We start from the raw sequence: 11,417 nt of genomic DNA on the forward strand, positions 1-11,417 counted from the left end.
GTTTCGAACATTAGATTAATGTGCAAATGGGACTAAATAAAACATAAGAAAACTTTTAAGATTAAATGGTTCAACTTTTCAAAAATTAAAACTTAAATTTCCTTAGATTTATACTTTATCTAAAATTTAATAGCAAATTTCAGGAACCTTAGCATAATCGATATTCCTTATCGCCTGGACCAATGCGCGACACACGTGGCAAGAGTGTGGACAATCTAACTGTTACGATTGGAATCCCCACAAAGCTTCGAAGGCTAGGAGAAAATATCTGGCTGACATTGGGCTCAAGATATTATCAAACTACGCTGACGTGGTACCCTGGTGACGTAACTGACACGTGTAAAAGCGTCTCCATGTGGATCTTTTTTTGGCCCCCTCCCTGTCTCTCTCTCCTCTCAACACTACACCGCCCCTCTCTCTCTCTCTCCCTCTCTCTCTCTCTATAAAACTTGTTCACACCGAGAGGAAAGAAGAACCAGGCGAGGGTTTCTCTCTGCTGAATCAAGGGCTTGTTCCTCTAAATTTAGAGGTTATTGCATTGTCCGAACACGCTATGGCAGAGAATCTCCCGCCGGAGCCGCCGCCAGATCTCGCCGTTCCGGACGGTTGCCGGAGTGAGTTGACTCGGACCAACTTGGAGTCTTCCTCTGTAACCGTCGATCATTCCAAGGATTTCATTCACCGGTATACAAATGTGGCACCGGTAATCTTCTCTTGGCTATTTTTTTTTTTTTTTTCTTCTTCTCTGATGATATTTTTATTTTCGTTATGTATTTATTATTGTCATATCTGTTTGTCAAAATGTATTTGTTTAGATATTTTCTTGTATGTGTACGGAGTTTCAAGGAAATTTGATCGGATTGGTTGAGATCGTAGATGATATAGATCTTTCTTGATTTAGGTTAAGCATGTAAAGCATATGGGTTGATATTTATGGAGGTAATAATTTGATGTTAAATGGAACAGCAAAGTAAGGGAGATTGTGTAAGGTTGATATTCAATGATATGGCATGATACAATATACTTAATTGTGTAGGGTTTACCTCTCTTACCACATAGGGATCCAAATTGTGGGATATCAAAGTAAGGGAGATTTTGATTTAGGGATATCAAGAACATGAATCATGTTGGTATAGTAAGAGGTGGGGAGAGTTCAATGGTTGACTTCTCAAAGTGAGATTATTGAACAATAAGCAAGTTTGTATCTGTTTTTCCAAAAATAAACACCCTACCTTTAAGTGGGTGGAAGATCCTAGTGGGCTTCTATGAGGGGTTGAGAGAAGGATGACCCGAAAAATAGGAGGATGAGTGATTTGACAATATATGATAGGGGATCATCATGGTGTCAAAAGAATAATTGTGTTTGCAGAATTTGATTGGACTGTTGGTAGTAGCTAAAGTTGAAGTTTTAGACCAGACATTTTTTTTTTTTGAACGGATTTAGACCAGACATTTGAATCATGTAATTTTAAATTGCTGTGCATGGTCTGATGGAATGAGAAGCATTTGAGTAGAGAGATAATTAACAATTTACTATGGCATACTAGCCCTGTACTTTACATTGGTGACACTTAAAAAAACATGGTTTGGTCTCTTATTGCACCTAGTAATCTTCGTAGGCCACTCAACCTTAAGAAGCATGGGCACTGTTTTAAGGTGTAGTGTCCATGTTGGACTCTTCATGTGAGGACTTTTGAATAAACTTCTGCAAGAATTCTGTTTGGAGTTGGCTGCATCAATTTTAAGTGATGATAGCTTTTTGTGTGAGCTAATTATATTTGAGTGGATAGAGTTTGATTGTTTGGATAATCTTAACTGAATGCAAATAAAAAACCAATTTGTTCCTTTTTATTTATATGTTACTGAGATCTCGATGTGATTTTCTAGAATTTGATTACTCATAGGTTTTTAGCTGATATTATGAGATGTTGAGATGCTTGTACTTTTCTCTCTGTCTCTCTCTATTTGTGTGTGTGTGTGTGTGTGTTTGGGGGGGGGGGGGGGGAGAGGTTTGCTTTTCCTTCAATTGGCAATGATGCGGTTCTGTAGTGGAGAATGTCTATCCCTGTTTCTACCCTTCCCCTTCTCCTTCCCTTGGAAGTATGTGGACATCATTGTAGGTGGGTATGCAGGTTCTTGCTCAATTCAACAATGGAGATCTTTTCATAGCTATTTATGAAATTGCTATATTTCATATAATGAGATTTAATTTTACCATCTTATCAAATTTCCTGTAGGTCCTCTCCATGTTTTGTGTACTAGCTTAGCAGGTAATTTCCTTTGGAGGTCGTATCACAGACCTTGGATCAAGCATGCCTTTGAGCTCTAAACACCCTCACAGCTAGATCAAAATAATTAAACAAATTATTGGGAAAGATGTTAAAACTAAATGGCAAGTTCCTTGTATTATCAAGAGAATTATGTTTTATGATTGTCCAAAAAAAATTTATTTATAAGCTTGTTTGACAAATTCTGAACACTTATTTGTTTATGCTACATAAGTTGTTCATCATATCTTCTTCCTTTATTTTCCTGAAAATTCTGAATTTCTTAAACTGGTTAATTCATACTGGGACAGCGCATGGCATGGACGGATGAGAAGCACAATTCATATCTTGATGCTTTGGAAGCATCATTCATTAAGCAGTTACACCATTCCCTGGGTTTGCCATCCTGGCGTTTAGAACAGAACACAGTTGATTCTAATCCATCCCAGCAACTGCTTGTCAATGCTGGTTATTCTTCTGACCAGGTTAGGCACTTAAATGACTTCATTTAATATGTGGCATATTGTTTCCTTCCATTGTCACATAGGTTTTGTCCCAGTTGTGTTTCATTCTTAACCATGACACCTTTCTCGCCTATTTTATTTTTTTTATGTTTATAATTTCTTTCTGCTGGAAATTGTGTTCATGCATATAATATGATAGTGGTGTTGGTGGTAGATAGTGGCATGTATAGAATATGATAGTGGTGTTGGTGGTAGATAGTGGTATGTATAGAATATGATAGTGGTGTTGGTTGTAGATAGTGGCATGTATAGAATATGATAGTGGTGTTGGTGGTAGATAGTGGCATGTATATAATATGATAGTGGTAAATAGTGGTAATATATAATATGTAAGTGGCATATAATGGGTTATGATGATGTTTGTAATATCTCCTATATAAGGAGTGTCATTTGGTCTTGTAAGATAAGAAGTTTTGAATATAACAGAAATATATTCCTTCTTCCTCATATTTTCGGAGTTCTTCTTCTTCATATTTTCTAAGCTGGTATCAGAGCAACAAAAAACACAGCAGCCCTAAAACCGTCATAGCCATGTCGGAAGTCACGTCCGGAACCACTTCAACCCCTGCCGCTGCCATTCCGGTGAAAACGTCCAACTCTCACTCTGTCCAAATCACCACCATCCGCCTAAATGGTGATAATTTTCTCCGCTGGTCACAATCTGTCCGGATGTATATCCGTGGGCAAGGAAAGATCGGTTACATCACTGGTGACCAGAAGGCTCCTGCTGTTAATGATCTGCTGTTCGACAATTGGGACGCTGAAAACTCCATGGTTATGACATGGTTGGTCAATTCCATGGAGGAGGATATAAGCTCTAATTACATGTGCTATACTACTGCACAAGAATTGTGGGATAATGTTAGTCAGATGTATTCTGACCTAAGAAATCAATCTCAAGTTTTCGAATTAACTTTGAAGTTGGGAGAGATTCGTCAAGGAGATGATTCCGTCACCAAATATTTCAATTCATTGAAAAGGTTGTGGCAGGATCTTGACATCTTCAACACATACGAATGGAAATCGGTTGACGACTGCAACCACCACAAGAAAACTGTGGAAGACAGCCGTATTTACAAGTTTCTTGCCGGCCTCAACATTGAGTTCGATGAAGTGCGAGGAAGAATTATTGGCAGACCTCCTCTCCCATCCATTGGCGAAGTATTTGCCGAAGTCAGAAGGGAAGAGAGCCGAAGGAGCGTCATGCTTAAGAAAAAAGGTAATGGTGAATCAATTGAAATTTCTGCTTTAATTAGCGATGCTACGGCCAACAAGGCTGCAAATTACCAACGCAGGTTTGATGATAAGCCACGGGTCTGGTGTGATTTTTGCAACAAGCCTCGCCATACACGCGAAACGTGTTGGAAGATTCATGGCAAACCTGTCAACTGGAAAAGCAGCAAACAAGGAGAGAAGAATCGTGGCTTTCCTACCGCTAATGAAGCCGATTCAGGTCCCTTCAACAAAGAGCAGATTGATCAACTCTTAAAGCTGATAAAATCCAACTCCTCAACCGGTACTTCTAGTGTTTTGTTGGCACAAACAGGTAGAAATCCTAAAGCCTTCTCTTGCCTAAACTTCTCTCCGTGGATCATAGATTCCGGTGCCTCCGATCACATGACTAGTTTTTCCCATTTATTTAGTACCTATTTCCCTTGTTCTGGTCATGACAAAATCAGAATAGCCGATGGTAGTTTTTCACCTATTGCAGGAAAAGGATTTATTAAACTAACTGAGAAAATTAATCTTAATGCTGTTCTTCACGTCCCCAACTTAGCCTGTAACCTTTTGTCTGTCAGTAAACTATCTAAGGATTCTAATTGTCGTGTTACATTTTTTGAATCTCATTGTGAATTTCAGGACCAGAACTCGGGGATGATGATTGGGCGTTCTAGGATGCTTGAAGGTCTTTACTACTTTGATGAAGTACCTGTTAGTAATAAAAAAGCTCAGAACTTTAATAGTACCAGTTCAATCTCTGTTCGAGAAAAAATAATGCTATGGCACTATAGGCTATAGGACATCCTAGTTTTCTTTATCTGAAACATTTATTTCCAGAATTATTTAAAGGGATTGATTGTTCTTCTTTTCATTGTGAAAGTTGCATTTTTGCAAAATTTCATCGCTCTACTTATTTGCCAAAACCTTACTAGGCTTCAAAACCTTTTTATTAGATTCATAGTGATGTTTGGGGCCCTTCTAAAATCACTACTCTTTCTGGTAAAAGATGGTTTGTTACATTTATTGATGACCATACCCGCTTATGTTGGATTTATTTGATGAATAAAAAATCTGACGTGAAAAATTTATTCACAAATTTTTACAATATGATTGAAAACCAATTTCAAACCAAAATTGGTATTTTACATTCTGATAATGGAACAGAATATTTCAATGAGCAGTTGGGTGAGTTTTTGGAAAAAAAAAAGGATTTTTCATCAATCTACATGTCGGGATACCCCTCAACAAAATGGCATTGCAGAACGAAAAAATAAACATCTACTTGAAGTAGCACGTGCTATAATGTTTTACATGCATGTTCCTAAATATTTATGGGGTGAAGCCATTTTAACAGCCTCTTATTTGATAAACAGGATGCCTACAAAGGTGTTAACATACAAAACACCTTTTGATTGTCTCAAAACTTTTTTTCCTGACACGAGGTTGTTTTCTGATTTACCCGCCAAAGTTTTTGGATGTACTGCCTATGTTCATGTTCCCAGTCAATTTCGTTCAAAACTTGACCCCCGTGCTATAAAATGTGTTTTTTTGGGTTATTCCTCAAACAAAAAGGGGTATAAGTGCTTCGATCCTCAAAATAAGAAATTTCATGTGAGTATGGATGTGTCATTTGTGGAAACAAAATCCTATTTCCCCAACACTTCTCTTCAGGGGGAGACAAGTGGAGTAGAAGACCGTTTTTGGGATATTTCTATCCCGCTCCCCAATGTCATTTATCCTACACAAAAACCACATCTGTCTGATAATGATCACTTAGGAGAACCAAGTTCTATGGTGCCTAGTAAAGAAGATTCTTGTTTAGGGGGAGAAGTACTACAAAATGATCTAAATCCTGAGCTTCAGGTTTATACTAGGAAGCGATTTCATCTGAGGAATAATGACCCGAATGTCCATCCTAATGACCCGAATGTCCACCCGAGTTCTGGCATCGAAATTTTAGGTAATCCTATTCCTTATATTTCCGACCTTGATGTACCTATAGCAATTAGGAAAGGTGTCCGAAATTGCATTAAACATCCTATTGCAAATTACCTCTCCTATCAAAGACTGTCTAAAAACCATAGAGCTTTCACATCTAGGATTTCACACTTGTTTGTTCCAAGGAATATACAGGAAGCATTGGATGATCCGAATTGGAAATTAGCAGTCATGGAGGAGATGAATGCTTTAAGGAGAAGTGGTACTTGGGAGATAGTTGATCTACCCAAAGACAAGAAAATAGTTGGGTGTAAATGGGTGGGTGTTTACGATAAAATGTAACGCAGATGGAAGCGTTGAGAGATACAAGGCGAGACTGGTAGCTAAAGGCTTCACTCAAACTTATGGGATCGACTATCAGGAGACGTTTGCTCCTGTTGCTAAAATAAATTCCATCAGAGTACTGTTATCTCTTGCAGTAAATTCAGATTGGCCTCTACATCAACTTGACATTAAAAATGCATTTCTCAATGGTGATCTTGAAGAGGAGGTGTTTATGAGCCTACCGCCGGGATTTGAGCAGAGACTTGGAAGTGACAGAGTATGCAGATTGAACAAGTCATTATACGGACTCAAACAATCACCAAGAGCGTGGTTTGAACGCTTTGGGAAGGCAGTTATCAGTTGTGGCTTCTCGCAGAGTCAAGCAGATCACACAATATTTTATAAACATTCAAAAAACAGTAAAATTGCAATTTTGATTGTTTATGTTGATGACATCATTTTAACTGGTAATGATGAATCAGAGTTAGCAGCCCTCAAAGAGAAACTCGCAAAAGAATTTCACATTAAGGATCTGGGAGCCCTCAAGTATTTCCTCGGAATGGAATTTGCAAGATCCAAGGAAGGTATATTCGTTAATCAGAGAAAATATGTTCTTGATCTCCTTGGAGAAACAGGTATGCTTGGTTGTAAGATGGCGGAGACTCCGATCGAGCCTAACTTGAAGTCACAAGCTGCTAAGGCTGAAGAAGTCAAAGAGAGAGAACAATATCAGCGACTTGTAGGGAAATTGATTTACTTGTCTCATACGCGGCCTGATATTGCCTTTGCAGTCAGCATGGTAAGTCAGTTCATGCACTCACCAGGGGCAGAGCACTTTGAGGCCGTTTATAAGATCTTAAGATATTTGAAAGGAACTCCAGGGAGAGGCTTACTATTCAAGAAACATGGACATCTTCAAGTTGAAGTATACACAGATGCAGACTGGGCAGGAAGTGTTACAGACAGGAGATCAACATCCGGATACTGCTCCTTTGTAGGTGGGAACCTAGTTACATGGCGGAGTAAAAAACAGAATGTGGTAGCTAGAAGTAGTGCAGAAGCAGAGTTCAGAGCTGTTGCTCATGGAATCTGTGAAGTAATGTGGATTAAAAGAATTCTTGAAGAATTAAAGCTTTCTCACCCGACACCTATGAAGGTCTATTGTGACAACAAAGCAGCTATATCTATAGCTCATAATCCAGTTCTACATGATCGCACAAAACATATAGAAGTGGATAAACATTTCATCAAGGAGAAAATCAATGCTGGCATAATCTGTATGACCTACCTTCCAACAGGTGAACAATTAGCTGATGTGCTAACAAAGGGACTACACAAGAAGCAATTTGATAAGCTGACTAGCAAGCTGGCTATGGAAGATATCTTCAAACCAGCTTGAGGGGGAGTGCTGAAAATTGTGTTCATGCATATAATATGATAGTGGTGTTGGTGGTAGATAGTGGCATGTATAGAATATGATAGTGGTGTTGGTGGTAGATAGTGGTATGTATAGAATATGATAGTGGTGTTGGTTGTAGATAGTGGCATGTATAGAATATGATAGTGGTGTTGGTGGTAGATAGTGGCATGTATATAATATGATAGTGGTAAATAGTGGTAATATATAATATGTAAGTGGCATATAATGGGTTATGATGATGTTTGTAATATCTCCTATATAAGGAGTGTCATTTGGTCTTGTAAGATAAGAAGTTTTGAATATAACAGAAATATATTCCTTCTTCCTCATATTTTCGGAGTTCTTCTTCTTCATATTTTCTAAGTCTTTTCAGTTCACATTTCTACGTGATGGCCCTGGGAAGAAGATCAAATTTGAGAGGAACCAGCCTTTACTGTATGGTGCAGCTGGTTCTCATGTGGTCATGGAAAGTCCAAGGATGCGTCATTTTAGATGTTCAGGTAAGCCCAGCACCATACCATCAGCTGATTTGAAAGAATGCAACATGTTTCACAGTGAAGGAATGCCCTTGAGAGGGAAGAGGATTTTCTCCCACGGATTAACCAGTTCAGAACGGCAGTGTTTGTGCCACCAATGTCATCAGGATGCAGTTGGCACTATGACAGGTAACCGTGGTAACCTTTCATGTCCTAAAATATCCTCATTTGTTTAGCTTGCTCTGAGTTTGCTTTATTACTGATTCAGCTTTCAGTTGCTCATTCCTTCCCATTTCCACCTTTGGCTTTTTGTACTCTCACTAGTATCTTTCTTTACAAAGACGTTTAGATATAACACTTGTTATTTTTACTACCTTTGTAGAGAATGACTTAGGTGGAGATGGAAAATCTATGGGGATTGACAAGGAAGTTAACATGTTGATGGATGGGTGTTAGATTTGTTTTGCCCCATGGATGGATGACAAATACACTTATCAAAGAATGTTACATGACAAATATCTGTGCAATTAGTGTCTTTGTACATTAAATTCAAGATGCTATTTTCTTAGTGGAGATGCCTGACCCATGCTCCCTAAAACAATGTTTGCAAAATATATATGATTTCAATCCACTTTCTAAAAGAGAATTGGGTGATATTTACATTCAAAATAGATCCTCCTGTCATCTACCAATTTTTGCTGAGTATATCACATGGTAGCAACATTCAATATTGATTCTGAGTCTTCTGAAACTTTTTTTTCCCCTTTCTAAAAAAAATTCTTGCATTTCTTTGATTTATGTAATCTTTCCATAAATTTATATGATTTTTTATTTTATAATTGAATGATTTTTATAAATTTATATGATTTTTTATTTTATTATTGAATCTTAAGTTGTCTAACACATGTCAGGAAGTGTCCAAAGAGTGTCGGTGTCCGTCACAAATAAGTCACCTTCTTAGAAATGTCCGTGTTTCTTAGGTCTCTTTCTTTTTGGGTATTGTGCTTATTTCCGATTTGTCCATGTTTGATCATTTACAGTTGCTGTGTATGTAGAACAGTGTCAGTCCTTACCATGGTGTTTCACATAGTTAGAGAACCTTTAATATACTTCAATTAATAGTTTACTTTTATTATGAACTGGTGTCAGTCATTATCCATACAAGTGGCTATTCTGTAACCAATTCATTGAGAGTGGAATCTTTTAATGTTTATTTTCCTTCCTTGTGTGACACACTAATTGGTTAAATCATTATATTTTGTTTCTCTTGATAAATTTGACTATAAATAGGAAAATAACAAGGAATTAGTAGTAGTTTCTTCTTTATCACTTTTTCTTTTGGTTTTAAAATTTCTTCATTGAAGGAAAAAGGAAAAAAAAGATAGATAGGAGGGGTAAAATGTAAAAGAAATTGTTTGAACAGCATCTCTTTTTGTCCTCGTCCTTGGTAGACGTTAGTAGATTTCATTTTTATTTTTTCAAGTATCAAGGGTCTGCAAGATTATTTTTATATGAATTCCATAACACCTGTTTCGATTGAAATTAGTGTGTTTTCTTGAACTTTTATTCTTTTGTGTTTGTTGAACTTTTCTGACATATATTTAGTTTCAACAATGGATTTTTTGTTTTGTTTTGTTTTGTTTGTCCCTGTGTATATGTCTCCATTATTATCAGAAGCAGGCATGAGAATGCATTTGAATTGGTCTTGTTTACAACTACTTGTTTCTGATTTACTATATTGTTTTTTGTAGCATTTCATGTGCTAAAACATTACCATCCTGACCAAAAGAAGTGAGCACAAAGAAAATATAAAGAAAAAAATTCTCATGAAAAAATTAGTTGGAAGGCTGTAAGATCTTGGGAAGAACTTTTTAAGTATGCTCGTCTACAATTGTAACTCATCTTTTGGAAGTTGTAAAAAATATTCTTAGTCTACTAAATTCTATGCCAAAGGTTATATAGGTTATAGGTTTTACCATAATGGTAAAACCTTGGCCTAATAACCTTGAGGTTATAGGTTTGTTTAAGTATCGGGGCAACACTTTATGCACTATACCAAAGGTGTGTACCCAATCTTTTCCCTCCCAAACCCACATTAATGTATACTTATTGGGCCTTTTTTTTTTTTTAGTCTAGTAAATTCTATGATAGATATATGACCTATTGATATGCTTGTCTTATTATGTTTTCATCTCCATTGTTTCTTTTATTTATTTTTCTCATCAAGTCAAAATGTCCATATAATTGGGGTTCCTGCAGAGGTTTCGGATCAGAACTTTGTGGATGATGACAAAGAAGTGAAGTCGAGCAGTTTGTCCAGGGCTAAAAGGTTGAAGATGGCTGCATCTGATGCCTCAACCGAAGATCAAGTAATATATTCAATTGATTTTGCACTCACCTGTTGTTTTATCTATCATGAATCTCTGCAAGATGACACTGCCTGCTTTTTCTGCACTTTCAGATAGTGCCGTCTAGGATTCATTTTATGGCGGAAATTTCAACTGCCAGCAACCCTTCATCAAAAGGAGAAACCATTGAGAGCTTCATTTTCATAGAAACCAATGTGAAGTCCTATTTAAGAGAGAGCTGAGATGTTTGACTTGAAGCTTGAAAGGTTATTATAAACACTGACATCAATTCAAAGGTAAAGATTTTGGGTTTTGTACGAGTTCTAGTTGAAAAGAAACAGTCGAAAGAGAAATCTGGTGAGGGGGCAGTTTATGGAGCCTTCTTCTGAAGTAGGGTTCTGGCTAGACATAGTGTAGCAAAAATGCATAATTTTTTTATTTTTATTTTTAAATACTTGTAGTAAGAAAATTCTCTTGTATGTCTATGTATATTGATTAGAATTCATGGATAAGGAGATGAACTTGATTTAGATAGCTGGTTAGCTATATGGAAGAATCTCTCGCTCTCTTTTTCTCTCTCTCTCTCTCTCCATGTTTCTGTTTTCTGCAGTGTCTTGTTACTTGTTCAGTTTGAGGAACATTCACAAACTGTTAGAATTCATTTCAGTGAAGCGGACCGTAACTTCCTAGGCAGAGTTGTAATATCCTATACAGGCATCTTAAAGACATTGTACAAAGTTGTTTCCTTGTCTGATCTGTTTGTTTTCTTTTTTGACAAGTATTCCTGTTTTGTTTTGTTTTGGGTTTGGTTCTAGTGAACTTAGCAAGTATGGGGTAGGGCTTCTGTGATTTCAATTCTTTAACCTATGGTTCTTATAATAGTGAACAAATTGGGATAA

At 37.1% G+C, this 11,417-nt stretch overlaps 1 protein-coding gene across 5 annotated transcripts; it reads left to right on the forward strand.

Moving 5' to 3' along the window:
• Nucleotides 1-270: 270 nt before the first annotated feature.
• Nucleotides 271-11,096, forward strand: LOC114264037 (cold-regulated protein 27). Of its 5 annotated transcripts, none has more exons than XM_028204636.2 (5): nt 271-703; nt 2,579-2,752; nt 8,068-8,359; nt 10,430-10,539; nt 10,632-11,096. In XM_028204636.2, the coding sequence occupies exons 1-5, from the start codon at nt 554-556 to the stop codon at nt 10,758-10,760; spliced, it is 855 nt and encodes a 284-aa protein (XP_028060437.2). In that variant the 5' UTR covers nt 271-553; the 3' UTR covers nt 10,761-11,096. The 5 variants fall into 5 exon arrangements, 4 of the variants coding, with proteins under 4 accessions (XP_028060437.2, XP_082776465.1, XP_082776466.1 ...); XM_082920341.1 differs by having other exon boundaries at nt 480-703; nt 2,238-2,752; XR_014364279.1 differs by lacking the exons at nt 8,068-8,359; nt 10,430-10,539; nt 10,632-11,096 and adding exons at nt 4,087-4,337; nt 4,652-4,883 and having other exon boundaries at nt 429-703; nt 2,579-4,010.
• Nucleotides 11,097-11,417: the final 321 nt, after the last annotated feature.

The sequence above is a fragment of the Camellia sinensis genome, chromosome 3 (assembly GCF_055761805.1).
Source record: "Camellia sinensis isolate YWXY chromosome 3, ASM5576180v1, whole genome shotgun sequence".
Lineage (NCBI taxonomy): Eukaryota > Viridiplantae > Streptophyta > Magnoliopsida > Ericales > Theaceae > Camellia > Camellia sinensis.